Below are 18,403 nucleotides of genomic sequence, written 5' to 3'. Positions count from 1 at the left end.
TCAGATATCGATCTCATGAATCCCCTAGAGAAACCACATCCTAGTAGGAGGTTTAGGTTCTGGAGTTAAAAGCTGTACCACGTGACTCTCCTTGACGGTCAGATTTCTAAAGTGTTGGTCTGTCCTAAATGAGCAGAATAGAACCAAGACACCTCATATTGCCCAAGAAGTTATACAGCAGGAAGGCTCACAGTAGTTTCCTCAGTGCTCCAGGTTGTGAGCATTTCCTTCTTCCGTAAGTTGGACCCACTCAAAGGTGGTAGACTAGATGTCTGTTTATCTGGGATTTCAGTATAATTCTCTGAGATGGTGGTGAGAAAGCTGTGTGGCTCTGGCTGCTGCATTTCCTATAAACATATTGAGAACCTTGTCTATTACATTAATCAGTCCCCTTTTATGTAAATCTCCGTGTGAGAAACTTTTTAGAAAATTTACGTGCCTTTCGGCTTGGTGTGTTGTCTTCTTTTGATGGTATTGATAATTGATAATTGATAATTATGATATTGATAATTATGCCATAAGAAAGGCATCTGGTCATGTTTGCCTTTCGGTCCTGGCTACCTGGAAACTCAGAGACAATTCAAAATTTTTTCCTTGATTACAAAAGAAATATAAATTCACTGCTAAAATTTTGAAAAATATAGAAAAACTTCAAGAAGAAAATACCTGGCTCATGGCATGAACACAGGGGGTTCAAATGACTGAAGGCAGTTGTCATAGCTGAGCTGCTCAGAGGGAAGAACAGTTGCGTTAAATTGCCAAAGCGCTTTGTAATGCGTTGAAGCAACACAGTTGGTGTAATTGTCATTTTAGATCACATAGTCAAAGTCCTGAATTTAAGACTAAGGTCCATTTCTTCAGATTGCAATAACAACAGCAACAACCGTAGTTGCCATTAACGTCTGCTATGTACCAGGCACTGTGCTATGCCATTTTTACCTCGATGGGATTAAACTCAGATACTGTCTTTATCTAATTGCTGATCAGTAGCTTTTATATATTTCTGCTTTTCAGCAGTTGGCATAGTTGAAATAGACAACTGGCTCTGCATGGTAGCGTGGTTAAGAGTGCATACACTGGATCCAAATTGCTTGCTGTCTGACCTTCTGCGTACATAACATCTCTGTGCATCAGTTTCTTCATCTGTAAAATGGGAATAACCATGTTATTGTTAGGAAGATTAAATAAGTTATTATTTATCACAGGGCTTGGGACACAGCAAGCACCTGTAGTTTCATAAAATAACTTTTTAAGTTCCTTCTCATTACTTACAGAATGTCAGGGTTTTTTGACCCAACAAATAGGATCGCATTTCTCTCCTTAAAGTCCAGAACTTCTGGTGGCTTAATGATGTTGGCGCTGTGAGGAAGAACTGGGCTATTTAGAACTTCTGGGGCCATTTCTGAAAGGGTTTCAAGTTGTTGATTATGCTGTACTTTACTGAGGCTCCGTTTGTCTAGTTAGTGCTTGTGGCTTGATCCTTTCTTGCCTCCTCTGATTTACCGGACATTTGTAAATGTTGATTTAACTGTTATTTCAGTTCTGTATTTATGTAACTGAGGCTCTTTGGGCTCTTTCCTATCCTCTTGTAACTTTACAAAGATAGGTTTTTTAAAAATTCATAGATCATACTATTTTGGAACACCGATTTGGTGAGTTTATATGTCCCCTGAAAGATGACCCTCAGTTGAGAAATTGGTAGTTTAAAAAAAAGTTATAGAAACTGCTAAGTTATTTTTATAGACTCATTCAATCCTTGTGACTCGTTACACAGTTAATATTCACACTCAGGATTCCTGGTGTTTAAGCAACTGAGGGCCTCGTGGGAAGGAGAACAGGTGGGCATAGGGTGCCATCTTGGCTCCCCTATTGTCCCTCCCCCCGCCCACCCAGCCTCAATTACGTTGCCTAGAAAGTGGGAGACTTGGACCTGTATCTTACATAATAGTTTATATTATATCCCTGGGTAGTGTGCCTTAATGCACCTGTTGTTGCTAAGTGACACCTCGTTCCATTTTTTACTTCTACTACAAATTCTATTATCAACTATTACCAAATCCTCTCTGATTTGAGGGAAATAAGTAAGTAACTGGGAGAAGTGCTGCAGCCGCCCAGAAAGTGCAGATGAATATTTAATACCGTCTTCATGCCCGTTTTCCATGTGATTTTTTAAATAAATCCCTTAACACTTCTGTTTTTGTTTTCCCTAGGAGATGATTTTAAAGTGATTTAAAAATCACTCCACTGTTATAGTGAGGAAGTAATATAAAATAGCAGGCGTTGGGGAAATCACATGTTGGGTGCGATCACCACTGAACCATGGGATGGTGAGGCAGCGACATTCCTGTGCTTTATGTAGACCTCTGTTAATTATGCTAATCCGTCACTTATGATGTCTGTCCATCTTGCCTTCTTGCAACTAGCTCTGACGCTGCGTGAAGGGAGAGATACCCTGCCATGTATTTTTTACTGTGAGCCTCTCAGTACCTCGTACCTGTCGATAGACTTAAGGTAGTATTCTGTTTAACAAGAGCATTTACCATGATACGTGGTTTCCCAGGAAAATGTTTGATGACCTTGACTTTTCAGCACAAAATAATCGATAAGTTTTACATGCAGGGAGAATCTTTTTCTTTACACCTGCAGCCGTGAGGTGCAGGCTGTGGAACCCCTTGCTGGTTGCTCTTCCTGGCTTTGATCATCAGCCAAGCTTTTGGTGTTTAGCCGTAACATTTCTCACCAGAAATGGTAAGAATTTTAGAACACGCAGACGACCTAGCTGTCTCTTCAGCCACATGAGCTTTAGATGTGAAGTAATTGTGAAGGAGCCGAACTGTGACTGGTTTCCTTTTAAACACTGCACTATTTTGATTCGGGTCGATTTGGCCCACGCCATGTGGAGCCAACACAATGGGGCCGCTCTTTACTGGAGAGGCAGTACACTGTGTATTGTACAGTTCTGGGTTTGTTTTCCTTTGGCCAGTGAGTGGGAACCTCCCATTTTCCGAGCAGTAGTAACACCCCTGGAGGCTGGCCCTTGCTGGCGTGCCCTCCCACCCTGGCGGGCTCTGGGGACCCAGCCAGAGGGGCTGACCACTTGTGCCTGGGAAGCCAGCTTCCTTTCCTCCCTCTGACCACTGGCATGCGTGTGCCTTACACAGCCAGGGACTTGCAGCTGTCCAAGTTGCAGACTTTCTGACTTGCGTTTTCAGCTGAGAATGCAGGCTGATAAATGCAGGACAAGTAGTAGAAGTGTCAAAAAGGAGCTGGTGATCGAATCTCCCCTGCAACGAAAGGATGCAGTTCAGGGAGAAGTGGAAGCAGAGAGCCCAGTGCCAGTGCTGGTAAGAGGGGCTCACCCACAGCGTTTCTGTTGCTTTCCCCACGCAGGGCTTTGCTTGTGTGTGAGCGTTTAGTGCTCCTTGCCCTCGCTTTGATTTTAAAGCTTGCTCTGCCTGTCTCTTGTGAACTCTCCTCTCCCTTCTTTCCTGTAGACTGTCTTCCGTTCTACTTTCATTCTTCTTTTGTGAGGAAAGATATGTTGATATTTCATGGGTGAACGTGGCTTCCAGGAGGCTTCTTTGTACAGAACAACCATGTATTGTTTAAAATGATGTCCCACCTAGCTACAGTGTTGCCAGATGTACACCCAGGGAGGCACGTTTTAATTGCCTTTTATAGGGTTGAAAAAGATGTCCTTTGCAAAATTAAAACATATTTACATGATGTATTTGTTATTGTGAAAATGTGGAAGATGACCTTGGGGGGTTTTAAGGAACATTAACTGTTGAAGTTACACGTGTTCTCATTCACTCACTCATTTTAACAGGTTTGCCTTGAACAGCGTAAGAAAAAGGCTAAACTTTGAACTAATTGAGAAATGTTTCTGTTCTTCACAGTAGCTAGACTCATAGCAGTTTGGATAGATTCAAGTGTTTCGGTTGACTTTGTAAGGGAGGAATGTGAAAAATGGTTGTGTTACCATCAGTGAGTAGGTTGTGCTTCTCTCTCGGAATTTCTTTAGTACAATAAAGGCACATAATTTTTTTAAGCAAACTGCAGAAAACCATCAACATGCACTGCAGAGAGAACAATTGAACCTTTCAAATGATCTGTTAAAGGGATTGTTAAAGAAATCCTTAGCAATTTTATATAGTGTTTTTTTTTTTTTAAACAGAGGTCCAGCTGCCGTTATCATAAAGTGTTTGGTTAATTAATTTTCAATTAATGTCTTTAAGAATCTGAACTTAAACTGGATTGGATTTGAATTAAACTGCATTCCTCTGTGACACATGAGACTACCTTATATTGTATTACCTTCAAAATTATGTTGCTAACCATAACTGAGAAAGTCAAGTATGATGGACTTTTTCACTGCATATTTTCATCTGAGAGATTTATGTCCCCATGTTGGTATATTGTTTAGCGATGTTATTCATTATCTTGGATTCCTTTCAGCTAGCATAACAGTTCGTTTATGAATTGAGTAGTTTGAGCCACTTACGTGCTAGATAAATTTAATTCATTAAAACTCCCAGCTGATGTAGCTTATGATTTCTTGGAGGAAGTTGTGTGGTTTGGGTTCCCTTGTGAATCTTCTTAAAAATCTTTTGTCAGTGATTCTTCAGATGTGTAAAAACATTTATCCAGAGGATTCAATACACTATAGAAAGACGCTGCGTGATTTTTTTTTTCAATTCCACAGTGACTTTTAAAAAACTTATTTTTCTTTCTAGTGCTCAAAAAAAAAAAAAAATTGGCCACTCATGTCCCAGTTGTTTGTTTAGGTCAAATCTCACTCCAGGCAGTTCCACGGGGAGTTTTGTTTTTTGCTCCCCACTCCCCCCACTGTAATGGATAAGGCTGTGCTGTTGTAGCTGCACCTGGCGGGGATGCTCTTCCTCAGAAGCTTCTGGCAGCATGGGGAGCTTGGGCTCTGTGCACCTGCAGGGAGAGGTGTGAGGGAGAGGTGAAGGTAACAGTGATACAACCAGACACTTTTTCTTATCTGCTAGTGTTTCTCTTCTTCCATGGGGGTAAGCAAGATAAAAAGAGCTAATATCAGATAAGAGAAGCAAGAATATTTAAGTAGGGCCTCTGCCCAGCGCAGATCTCCTTACAGGTGATCGCTGCCCACGGCGAACGAGGATTCCACGAACTGCTTGGATGGAGTACACCTGTGTTTCAACATGATTTTTAAAATGTACCCCAGCACAGCCATGAAATCTATTTCTTCTAGTGCTATTCGTTCTGTCAGTAGCCCAGGCACTCGGTAAGAATCCCCGTGTCTGTAACGTTTAAGTCTAAGTAACTTTATTTAAACGGGGACATTTTGAAATCAAGTTTTGCTGCTTTTAGTTATGTATAAACAGTCCTTGGGGGGAAACATTACATAGTTTAGAAAGCATAAAAGTAATTAATGCATGTAAAAGAAATTTGAATAGTGTAGACAGAGGGAAAAATAAAGTGCCCTTGCTTTTGCTCTCCAGAAGTGCCCACTTTTCGGTGCCTGTAGGTTGACCATTGCAGCCTCTGAAACTTTATAATGTCCTGTGCATATAAAAATGTAACTCTGTGTGTGTGTGTGTTTGGAAAGTGTGCTGGTACTATAGATTTCTGCATTAATTTTCTCCCAGAACATATGAAGCACGTCTTTCTTTGTCACCATATATAGATTTATGCCACTCCTTTTAATGGCTGTATCTTCTAGTTTGTAGCTGTACCATCAGTTGATGATTCTTCCATTTGTTTTCAATTATTTGCAATTCTTACAATTGTCTAGTCATTGACAAATGACTGTGTGGGCTGTGAATGACTAACGGGAGCAATCAGGATATTCTTGATCTCTACAAGTTGGTGACCCTGCTTTCATCAGAATACCTATTTTTGTCTCCCCAAACTCTAAAGTAATCCCTGGGAATAATTCATTCTAAGTATTTTGTTCCTGCTTAACAATTTAGAGGAGAAAGGTGTGACCTCAAAGAGTCAGAAATGGCTGGGGTATGTGTTGTTTGTGTTGTCCTTTCGTTGAGTTACTTTCAAGAGTTGGCAGATAAAGACTGGGACGCAGGTCTCCTGCGAGGAATTTTGAAGGCGGAAAGACGGGGAAAATAGAGAAGAGGTGAATTTTCATGTGTTAGGTATACTCATTAGGTCGTTTAGGTAGTTTTTGAAAAGTTTCTTTTTAAAGACACCTTTTCTATTTGTTATTTTTCTGGGATCTTCAATTGTTAAAAACGGAATCTGAGTTCTTATCATGGTATTTGAATGAACAGATGATTGACTTTAGCTGGCAATGTGAGGAGGCAGCATATATGCCGGTGTAGAAAGGAGGAGACTGGGCTTCGGTTGGACAAATCTGTGCTTTACCTGGGAAAGTCTTTTCTCTCCCCGAAGTTCTCTTTGTTCTAGAAATAGCAGAAGTGAATTAAGACACACGTCCTGAAGTATAAACTTATGGGCAATGATCATGTTGTCAAAATCCTGTAAGACTTCAGATGACTGTGATTGAGTTAATTAAATGATACTTATAATGCCCTTCTGCCCAACAGGTTTTCCTGCGTCCCTGTAGATGTGTATGGAAATAATTAATGATATTAATTACGTTGGTGATATTTAATAAGTAGTTTCTTTGTTTTTAAAATATTGAGCGGTGAAGGAAAGAAGTTCCTGCAAGCTGTATGTAGTGACATAGTCCCAGGCAACAAAACAGGAAATTTTACTCATGCAGAGCCGCAAACCTTCACTGTGCTCTTTGGTTCTCCCCCTTCATTTGTTTATTCATTCGTTCGTTAGGCCCACATTTACAAGGCCTGAGATTTGCCAGACGTCCTGTATAATGCACAGGGAGACACAGGTGAGCAAGACAAATACCCTCCTGCTCCCCAAGCAGCAGAGTCTGGGTAACCAGGGGCTTTGTTCCTCAGAAATGCTTTTCACGTTGTTTATTCGGCGCAGGTGAGTGTTAGTCTCACGCATCCTTTCCCACTTGGCAGAGGACACTTAAAGCATCAACCGGCTCCAGCAAGAACACATTCTCCATTTTGTAGTGCTTACGGTGGGCTCGGTGCTGCTTTACAGTAGGCACAGGGGCCCCTCACTGCTCTTATGAACGCTTTGTATGAATGAGGCCTCCAGAGTTGCGTACATACTTTGTAGAATAGTCCATGGAAGGAATCTTGGGGAAGTGCATGCTTAGATAGGGTCAGCGTGAACTTACTAACCTTGCCGGCATGTAAGCCTATCCCAGAGAAGGCTTCTACCACTTCTGTCCCTGTCTCATTACAACGCTGAGCCTCTCCTCTTCTGGGCTTCTTGAATGGGTAGAACCCGAAAATCCACCCAGCTCCTGTGTGTTTCTTTTCTCAAGTCTGTCGTCAATGGGGAGGCAGAATGGCTGGTCACTGTTTTTTATAACAAGGTAATGTCAGTTGTTTTCTTTTTAAAAATTTTTTTGGTGTAGTCATAAAATGGGAAAAATATATTGAGTGCCTTGCTCTGTGTCAGACACTGTTTTAAGCCTGTTAAATGTTATTTCAGTTAATCCTCATCATTCTAGAAGGTGGGTGCTATTGTTTCCCTTTTTACAGGTGAGGACACTGAGCACCGAGGGGTTAGGTGCCCTGCTCGGTTACATATTTAGTAAATGACAGCCAAGAGTTTTGGTTTTCCATCAGATTTTCTAAAACCCATACCTGGACACGTATGTGTATGTACAATTTATTTAAAAACAATTTGCTTATGTGTGGCATGGGGATTATAAAGATGAAAAAAGATAAAACGCCCTGCCCTTAGAACATTTAAAAATTGTTTGAGAAAGGCCAATTTATAAATGATAGAACAACAGTCGTTGATAGCACAAACAAAGAGAAGGATGCTTGTGCCTGAAGAAGGTGGAAATACGGACGAAATAGAATTAATGGGTATTGGGAGCCACTCTCATTTTGGATGTCATGTATTATCTTCCCAGAAAGTTATATATAGGAACATAGATTGGTGGAATATATGGGAGTCTGGAGATACCTTATTATCCTCCCTAGATTACTTTCTTTCTTTTTTTAAATTTACAGCATGATCCAGGATAATTGGAAACGTTTATTCCTGAATCAGTAAAATGGGCACGGTGGTCCCTGTAGTGTTTAGAGAAGGTTGCTGCTTGCCCACTGTGCTCTACTCCTTTTCTGAGCCTCCGTGGTTCTAAAGAACGATGTCACAGGTGGCAGGTGCTGTGGCTGGTGTCATAGAAAACGCTTTGGAGACCAGAGACTGACTTTGGTTGAATATGTGCTTCGCAATCTGCAGATCACCACCCTTTCCTCCCCTGGCCCTACCCAACCCCAGCTTCAGAAGTTTTCTCATCTGTAAAATGAGAAGTATGTAGTAAATCTCTAAGGTCTCTTCTGGGGCGAAAGCTCTGTGTTTCAGGATTATGAGTTTTGATCAGAATAACCTCTGATGGAGTCAGGTCAAGACCCTGGAGTTTGGTTTTAGATTCTAAGCTCAGTTTATCCAAACATTGTTTGGGTTTTGAGTTGTAGCAGCTGCAAAACAAGGATATTGGCTTTTCACCCGATGTAAGTTAATAACACGAGTGAAATGCGTTGACCAACCTGGTAATAAATAAAAGTGGCAGGAGAATTTGGAGTTAGCAAGAAGCCTTAGCTTGAGCCTACAGATGATATATGACTGAGAATAATTTTAGAAACACGGAGGCTCAGAAACTATAGTTTATCTTCAACTTTACAGAAGTTTGAAATAGCCCCGTAATGTGATACAGCTAGTCCTAAGTTTTTCTTAGAGTGACATTTTGAGGGTCTAGACGTTTTTAGTGCTTGATTTTTCCAGACAAGGTGTGTGCGTCTTACCAGTGGGTCTCTGAGGGCCTTGGGGAGGAGTCAGTCTGTAGTTCTGTTTTGGAAGCTCCTTGCTATTACAGTTGTTACCACTGAGGAAGAAGCAGACGTGAGTGCAGAGCTGTGCGCTCGTGGTCAGGGGACCCGGCTACTGTGTCTTTGAAACACTGTGACATTTCTAAGCCAAGGTTGTGCTTCTGTCAGATGGAGAAAGTAGTAGTGTCTGCCCTCTGGATTCGTCATCTCCAAAGGTTATCAGGACTGCCCTGGTCAACTTACTACATTCAGTCTCTCCGTGCTTCAATGTGCTGCTACCTGGCCGCTTTTTTCAAGTTACAGATACTGTTATTCGTTTCCCGCTTAAACCTGCTTACACCCCTTCTCTTGGCAGAGAAGGCCAAGCATGGCCTGCATGAGGCTGGCCCTGAACTTGCTTGCTGGCCTCATCTCTTGCAACTTCCAAAATGTGTCCTGTCTTGGGCCCACTGTTCTTCCACTGGAGGTGCTTTCACACCTGGAACTGTTCTTCCTTTGCCTGGCATGTGCTTCACTGCTGACCATTCTCTTCTATCTTTCAAGTCCCAGCTCACATGTCATCTCCTCTGAGAAGCCTTTTCAAACCTTCTCCCCACATTTTCCCATAGACTGTGTGCTCCTGTGGTCCAGCATGTTATTCTAGTGTGTTCAGTAATTATGCATTTCTGCCATAGTGTAGCTGGAGTTTACACTCCAGTATCCTTCACTAATGGGGGGCCTATGCCTGGTAGGAACCATGGTTTTGTTTGCTTTGTATTCCAGATCTGACATAGTGTCACAGCTGCCCCTGCCCCCGCCTCCCTTTTCTGCTTATTTGCATGGTCCTGGTCTTCCTTTGCAGGATGTATTGGCAAAGAATGGGTTGAAGAAACTGAAGAGAGACTGGATCTGAGGCTAATTCTCCTTTATTCTTCCCTCTTCCCCTTCAAAAGTTTTAGCCACCAATATCCAAATGTGTTGAACTTCCAAAAAGTAACAAGGGATGCATCTAGAGGAATCTGCTGGACTAAATATGATATGGGTATTGTGCCCCCCAAATCTCCTGTGCTTCCAGTAGTTTTGACCTAAATCATATTAACTTACATTTTACATGAGTACTTGAGTACAGACATGCAAACTGATGTGACCAAAGTCCAAAGCCTTGTCTCTCCCTCTCAGCCAGCAGCCCTTCTGGCATCAGTACCATCTCTTCCTGTCCCCCACTCCTGAAACCATAACGTCACCTTAGATGGTTGTAGTACACTTGGAAAAATCATCGTGTGACCTTTTACCAGCGTCCCAGTAAATTGATTATATGTGGAAAAGTGTAAGGTTGGGTTTTCCTTGCCAACAGCATGTCCTTGAACTATTTATTGGGAAAGAAACGTAAGCACTACCTCATGGCGTTAACATGGGTTCCACCCTTCAAACCTGGTTCTCCAGGAAGATTCAGGATTTTGCGGTGTGACTTTTTTCAATGTTCTTGAGACAGAAAATGAGTATCTTTCAGGAAAGGACTCTGCCTTTTCCCTCTGTGTTGGTGAGATGATGGAGCCTGAGCCGTTCAGTGTGGCTTCCGTTTCCAGGTCTCAGAGCCGGGCAGAGAGCAGGGCGTCAGACCCTGTCCTCGCTGAGTGGTGGCTGAGGAGTGTGAAGCAGTGTTACTGAGTTCTCATGCAAAGGGAAACAGAAGGATTGGGGAAGCGCTTCCTGTCCTAGAACTCTGAAATTCCATCGTGCTTATTGCCACTGGGTTATGGGAAGGGTCACCATCTGTGTGACCTTCAGTAATTCATGTACTCCCTCTGAGCTGCAATTTCCTCATCTGTGAAATGGTGAGGATGTACCATACGGCGCTGGGGAGAGGTTTAATGAGATAATGTGTGTGTCACCCAGCAAAGGCGTGTGTATATTGTAGGGGCTAAAACTCTCTTGTGTCGGAATGACAGTTATGTGTGATTCCCATGACCGCCATTGGTTGAGTTTCTGTCCTGGACAGGCCCTGTATATTGAAATGCTTCACTAACCCCGTGATGATGATAAGAAAAGTTGTTACTTTTCCCATTTTCAGATGTGGGTATGCAGGTTGAATAACGGCCCCAAGGCCACAGCGCCGATAATCAGTAGAGCCAGGATTTTTTGAAAATATTTTTAAATATGAAATTCTTAAACATACACAAAAGGAAGTAGATGAGTAGCAGGGTTTCAATAATTTGGGTGAGCGTCAGAGTCACCTGGACGCTTTGGTAAACCCAGATGGCTTGCTCCCCTACCCCTGAGTTTCTGATTCAGTAGGTCTGGGCTGAATTTGCGTTTCTAACCAGTTCCAGGTAATGCTGGTGCTGCTGGTTTGGGGCCGCACTCCAAGGATCACTTAGCTGGTATTATGAACCCCCATCTACCTGTCACCACCTCCAACAATAGTAAACATTTTGGGGACCAGGATTTTAATCCTCACTCCCTACATCTGCCCTTACCTGGTCTCCGAACTGCCTTCCTGGCAATGAAGTATGCAGAAACTCTTCTATAAACCAGATATATGTTATGAATATTCCATCCTCTGCGCCTGATATCTCCAAATAAGTAGCTTAAAGTACGTTCTGAAATCTCACTAAATCTGACTTTTGGAGCCTTTAGCTTAATTACTTGACCTCTTCATTTCAGGGTTCCAAAAATAGCTTTTATGGACACGGGAAGAATGAAGAATTTCAGGCCATAATGCTATGGGGGGATTATTGGCTGGAAAGGAATCTGTAGTATAGATTTAAGATAGAGTTACTTGTATAACTACCTTAGGGTATCTTTTTTTCTTTTTTGCTTTCACTATCTCTTTTCACATGTGAAAAACTGGCCGGCAGAATTAGAAGCTGGGATGGACGTGTGTAAGAGACATGCTGAGCCTGCCCCTCAGGCTCTCCTCTGCCGTCTCTCTGTCCTCCTTACACTCTTCTTTGCCTCTCTTAGGCCAGGCCTGTGTCAGGAGAGAAGACACTTCAGGCATTGTCTTTGCAAAGGGCAATAGCCCCTTTCCACTTAGCTTTCTCCTGCGTGCTCCCTGGGCATGGAGCAAGTCCCATAAACCCCTGTTGTGCCTTCCTTTCTTCATTACCATTCTCTGCAGCATCTCCGTTGAGCGCAGCTGACTAAATGCAAGCAGTTATGTGCGTTTTCGTTAGTCAGTATTATTATCTTTATTGTTACCTCAATTTCCATTATTTTTCTCTTACACCATTTTCTAGATGCCATTGATTTGATAGTGTTTTGTAGTCTTTCTCTTCATTTTTAGTAATAGGATAATAATTTCAGGAAAACACAGTTACTTATAAAACTGACAAATACAAAATCCAGACTGTTTGCCTTCTATCAAATTGATTTTGAGTGTCCAGGTTTTGCTAATACTGACATGCCTAATTAAATAAAACGTTAGGTGACAGGTTCTCTGATTTGAGTGCTTTTTGTGGTGCTGTATAAAAGGGAATTCAACATCTTATCAGTGTTTATAATATAAAAAACTAGATTCACAAGTATGTCATTCTTGGTCTTAGCGTGTCCTTAGGATAATGCGACGTTTCGGTGTGAGAAATATATTTAGATGTCTGAGAGTTTGGTGTTTGTTATGTCTTCTCCCAAACGTTCTCCAGTTCATTCACTGTTGTGGTTTAATGCCCAGGTTTGAGCTTGCTTCTCAGTCCAAGCTTAGATCAGGTTCTCTTTTTCCCTCCAGCTTTTTGTATAACGTGCTTGTGTAGGTTGTCAATGAAAGTGCAGAACTTAAAATGTAGAGGCTGCATGTGGACCAGGTGTCAGGAGCCCTTGGATCCAGGCCCGCCCACCTGGCAGCAGCTCCTCCTAGGACCTGGGACAGCCACGTAACCCCCATGCTCCCGGGTTTCCCTGTCTGTGAGACAAGAGGCCTGGACCAGATAATCTCAGGTTCTGACGTTCGTACAACTGGAGTTCTAACGTTACCGAACCTCCTGCTCCTTTTCAACAAGCATGCTTCTAAACAGCTGCCAAGACCGCTGGTCCTGCACACACCAATGAACAACCTGGAGAAGAACATGCATTACCGAAGCGGAATGCGATCATATTGAATAGCTGGGTCTCCTAATTTTTAACGTCCTGGGTTAAGGGAAGAAGAGCATGTCTGTTACAAGGTAATGGGAGCTCATTGTCCATAGCTACAGGATGACAAGGGATCTAGTCGCCTTCTTCCTGCACCAGTTTGCTGGCTTCCGTAGGCCCCTTGTCAACCGGCCCACCTGTCACTCTGGCCTCATCTTTTATCACAGGCTGTGTGTAGGCCGGGGTGGCTTTGGGACATGGGCACCCCAGGTGGGCTAATCATTGGTACTCCCTCAACTGGGTGCTATTCAGATTGTTTTCTGTGTTAGATGGGAGACTAGGGACTGCTTAGGCAGAGGTGCAGTGGGGACCCCTTGTACAGAACCATTCCTCTCTGACTCCAGTGTTGCCCATGTATTCAGAGAAACTAAGTCCGTACGGTTAACCATCCATTATTTCTCAAGTATGCCCATCCGGGCGTCCTGCTGCCCACCTCAGGTAACTTATTCACGTGTTCTTTGCAGCCACAGCGTATTCTTTTAGAACGGAGTTCTCATAAATGTGGTTTTCTCTAGCACGTTGGATTTCCAGGGATGCTATAGCACCTCTAGGGCTTGGTGCCCCAAGCCCTTGGCCTGCTGCCACCCAAGCCTTTTAGGGCTCTGCCCCAGCTATTGTGAGCTGCTTGCTGCTTCCGGAACTCACCGTGCTCAGAGGAGGACTTATTCTGAAGCTAACGAAGCTTCGGTTTCAGGATTCCGTCCAAGGTCCTGGGAGGGACTCCAGCAACTTTATATTCGTAACTTTGTATTTTTTAACACCCTCCTCCTCCGGATCATACAGACTTCAGGCCCTGCAAAATCTGGTTCCATCTGTGAGCGTGCTCCCTGTCATCTCTGTTTTCTCTGCAAGGAATCGCCCATTCACCCTGACTTCTGGCTAACTCCTTTACCTTTTAGCCTCCTTTAAGAAGCACCCCACGTTGCTGAGTTCCTTCATTCATCCAACATATTTATTGGGTGCCTATGCCGCACTGGGTGCTGTTCTAGGTGCTGGAGAAAGCAGTGAAGAAACTGGAAAAGTCTGTCCTTGTGGAGCTTGTAACCCAGTTGGGAGGAAGTCAGGTTCATTCTTGTGGGTCAGACACCACTCGTGGGTCCCCACTGCTGGTAGTCATTGTATTCTAATGGTTCGAACATTAGAATGTCACACATCTGGATTGTGAGCTCTCTGGGGAGGGTGGGGTGGCTGTGTCCTTTTTATCGTGGTGTCCCAAAGACCTGGCGCAGTGCTCAGTGAAACTCGGAAGAGAAGGAACGTATAACTGCTAATAACATTTGCATGTGAGGAAGAGAGGCGGCTATAATTAGAGGCACCCTAATTGTAGGAAAATGAGGACTCTGCCTTCGAATGTGACAGTTTCAAGAAGGCCTTGGTGGGAATGTGTCGTGAGATTGTGTGCGAGAGCGCCGTACCGGGAGGCTCATGGGGCCGCGCTGATTATGATGTGGTTTCCGAAGCCCCTGCTTATTGGAAGTCATGTCGTCCCTTCCCAGCAACAGTATTGGCGTCCCGCTGGCAGCGCCAGGAAGGGCGCCGCTTTGAAAATGGGCTAAGCTCCGTGGAAGGTTTTTACCTCAGCTGATCAAGTAGCTTTTATGGCCACGCAGAGAAATCAAGGAAGTCCTAAATTCTTCATAAGCAGAAACGATGGATTTCTCATTTCTTAAAATAGCATGCTCCAAGAGTTGCCATTTCCGTAGTTTGCTATTTCAAGAAGTGGCATTTAGGTTTCAGCTTGTGTTAATTATCAGAGGCACAAAGGCAAGAAATGACCAGAAAGATCAGAGGAAGCTCTCCTGTCAGAAGGAAGAGCAGTAGCATCAGGAAGCCTTTTTGTTTAGCTCTTCTCATGATTTTCGAGGTGTGTTTGGCCAAAACTGAACTCATTTGTGGGCTGACGCTTTCCAGGTCTGCTGGATTCCAGAGGAATCTCGTTTTCCTGGCATGGAGAAGATTCCCTGGTGTCTGATTGCCTGTGGATCTGGAATTTCAATTTGCGTGAACGTTGAGCTGCCAGACCCACAGCAGCAAGTGCTCCAGGAGGGAGTGAGTGTAGAGAGCCTGAAAGGGAGGTTAACGGGAGAGCAGGTGGGTCGTGCTCTTTGGCGCCTGTGGGAGCTGCGTGATCACCGGAAGTTTGTTTTGCTGTGTTGCCGCTGCTTTGACCTGTAGAGAGGGATGGGTGGGGCCTGGGAGTCAGGGGCTAACGTGTGCACATGTCCCCGTGCCTTGGAGCTCCTTCTCCCCAGCATTTGGATCACGTGGCCCTGGCTTCTGGCCTTGCCTGTGGGACTCCTCCATGGAAACCAAGGTTTTGATTCTCTGTTAGAAAACCTTCTGTGGGACCTGAGCCTCTCAGACTCGGCCTCCATCTTCTCCCCTGAGTAAACACCACGTAACCCTCAGCGAGGAGCGTCTCTTGGGGTTTACCGTCTGCCCCTCTCTCCTCCTTTGGAATCTTCCATCTACTTCTCTCGTGCAGCTTCCCAAATGGGAATGGGTCCAAAGTGCCTCTCTGTGCACCCTGACCCCCCAGTTGGTTTTCTCAGTCCTTCCAGACACAAACTTGATCCGTACTCCTCAATTCAGTTTATAATGGAAGCATCTATTTATGTTTCTTTGGGGCTTAATCCCTGAATTCCAGTGTCATCTCTGTTTATTATTGTACCGTTTCCTCTGTCTTTGGCCTTTTGTTTTCCCTTCTTTGTGAATGCCCTTACCATTGTTGTCTGTTTTATTTCATATGTTCCTGGAGGGTGTGGGCAAGTTTTTGTAAACAGATTGGAGCACTCGAAAAATGAAAAAATCTAATATTCCTCTCATGCAAGCAACACATTTAGTTATAATTATAATAACAATAGCAACATTTATTATGTGCTTACCGTTTGCCAGGTTCTGCCAAGCATTTTACCCGCATTAACCCTATGGAGCCTGACAACAGCCCGTGTGCCTGCGCGACTCAGCTTTCATAACCACACTGGCCACACTGCCTTCAATTTGATTAACAGCTGTGTGGTATCTGTGGCCCTATCAGGGCATATCCAGATTTTGTGATTGATGAAGCTTAGAGTTTTGGGGGCCTTGTTTAAGAAAAATAATCATCAATACAAAATAAGGCATGGAAGTGAATGTTTAGAATTTTAAAAAATAGCACAGCAAATTTCAAAAGCTAACTCAAACCACAAACATCAGAAATACAGGAAAACAACACATTTTTATCAATAACTTCTTGACCCAATTCAGAAATACTTTCTTCCCCTACATTTTTTGGCTTCCTCCTTTTATCACCTCTTCATATGAGCATGGTTTTGTATTATTCTGTATTGCAAGGATAGATCATTTCATCTTTCCTGCTGCATGAGTAATCGAACTTGGTATATTATTTATCGTCGTTTAGAAAAGTTTCTCCTAGCTTCACAACATTTGGTAAAATCACATCAATTTTTAGGATTGGGCAAACCTCCATTAGGTTTTTTCCCTATATGAGTTGTGTGATTTGGCGGCACAACAGCTGGCACAACAATGACTCTCAAATGCCCCCAGGCAGTTCTGCGGCCAAGCACCTCGGACTGTGTCTTTATTGCAGTGTGGCTCCTCATGCTACACCTCCTTGCCCTGAGTCATGACCCTGGGTGCACTGACACACTGGGCGTGTTCCCGCAAATCTTCCTAATAAGTCAAGATTCTGAGCAGCAGTTGAACTGTATAGGAACATGGAGCCTGGTGAGGGGTCCATGCCAGTGAGGGGCATTAGGCTTTATTAAACTCACAGTCAGTATGTGTCTGGGTCCTGGGCTAGATGCTGATGGGGGTGGGGGGGGCCGGGGAATGAGATCTGGCCCTGTCCCAGTGGTCGAGGAGATGTGCTGTTCACGGGTCCTTTCAATGCAAAGCAGAATGAACTGCACCCTAGAACGGCTACTCACCAGGGATACAGCAGTCAGAAGGGGGAAAAGCTCCCTTGTAATGGGGGCAGGGAGGGGGTGCCCTAGTTATACAGCCAAGTGCTGCACGCCCTGGGGCTGGAGCAACTCTGCTTTAACTTCTTTGACATCCTTGCCTGTGTGAGATTTGTTTGTTAGAGTCTGCTGCTAGAATAAAACATTTGTAGGTGGCTGCCTGAGGGGTTGTAGGATTGTGACAGGTGCAGAGGTGTGAGGGCATGACAGGAGCAGCTTCCAGTCAGAACTGGGGAACGGGATTGTGTATGGCATGGCCCTGGGGCGAGAGATGCCCCAGAACCACTCACCTGCTGCCTCGCCGAGGAGCACTGGTGCTGTCAAGGAGTTCAAAGCTTTGCCCACGCAGAGAATTCTCTCTTCCTCCAGCACTCTCGAAGCATCAGTCCTTGGTGAAGTGAGGAGACTTCACAGCCCACGGACAGAAATTGGCTCCCCCTCCTCCCTTAGCTCTGCAGGTCACTCCAGCACCTCTCAGCATGTCGAACGAAGTGTTTACAAGCCTGCCTCTTCCATGGGTCCAGGGTGTCTTCAACTCAGTTCTGTAGTTCTTCTCCAGGGAATGACACCCCTCTGCCGAAAACTCTGTATACAATTTTGCAAAGGAAAATGTCTATACATTTTGGGGGGGAGTGGGCCCAGGTTCTCAAAGGGGCCTGTAACCTCAAGGAGGTTAAGAAGCTCAGCACTGGGTTTATGCCTCTCTGGATTGACAAATTCCAACACAGTTCCTGGAGCCCCATTCTCGACCCGGGGCTCCTCAGAATCCCCCGGAGAGCTTGTTCAAAAACAGACAGCTGGTCCCCACTCCTGGAGTTTCTGCTTCGGTTTACTTTTGTGTCAACTCAGGTGATGCTGACGCTGCCGCCCCGGGGACCCCTCTTTGAGAACCACTGTGTCGTCTGCCGTAAATTACAAGCACCACATCCTCTCTGATTTCACAATAACTTGAAAAGTGAACGTTCATAGGTAGGGACTTTTGGTCTCCAGACGGGAGAGAAAGCTGAAGGACTTGTGGATGTGGATTGAGTTACATTGTTCACACCCTGTGAAAGCAACATAACCACGCACTGTACCAGTTCTGAATGTCATAGACTCGAGATGGCTGAGTCCCATCATGCTTAGGGAGACACAGTGTCCTTAAATATTTAAAATTCAAACTCATGAATTCTCTTGTTTCAAACCATGGTGTTTCTAATGGCCTACGAACAGCGCCATCCATAACTTTTGATCAATTTGGGTCTTTCCGGACCCAGAATCTTTCTTGTGACAATAGAAAGTCAAGAACTCAGCTCTTGGAGGTATGTCACCATGGAGGAGTTGAATCTGGGCACATTGAGATGCCTTTAAAACCAAGTCCGTGTGCTAGAGCTGTACTAAGCCGCTTTCTTACCCAGGAGTGTGGGGACTGGCAGTTTGCGAATTAGCCTAATTTCTCTTACTGTTAGT

At 44.1% G+C, this 18,403-nt stretch overlaps 1 protein-coding gene across 7 annotated transcripts in view; it reads left to right on the top strand.

Moving 5' to 3' along the window:
* Positions 1–18,403, top strand: part of DOCK9 (dedicator of cytokinesis 9) — a 257,537-nt gene that overhangs the window by 95,612 nt on the left and 143,522 nt on the right. For 3 of the 7 annotated variants that reach the window (XM_033105056.1, XM_033105053.1, XM_033105051.1), the window contains exon 1: positions 3,086–3,344. The exons of the other annotated variants lie outside the window; for them this stretch is intronic. In XM_033105056.1, the coding sequence (XP_032960947.1) occupies positions 3,219–3,344 (126 nt within the window). In that variant the 5' untranslated portion in view covers positions 3,086–3,218. Of the gene's footprint in view, positions 1–3,085; positions 3,345–18,403 lie in introns of those variants that run through there. 7 annotated transcript variants of the gene reach the window in all.

The sequence above is a fragment of the Rhinolophus ferrumequinum genome, chromosome 4, assembly GCF_004115265.2.
Source record: "Rhinolophus ferrumequinum isolate MPI-CBG mRhiFer1 chromosome 4, mRhiFer1_v1.p, whole genome shotgun sequence".
NCBI classification, from domain to species: domain Eukaryota; kingdom Metazoa; phylum Chordata; class Mammalia; order Chiroptera; family Rhinolophidae; genus Rhinolophus; species Rhinolophus ferrumequinum.
The sequence above is the reverse complement of the archived record's forward strand: the minus strand, read 5'-3'. Positions and strand labels throughout refer to the sequence as shown.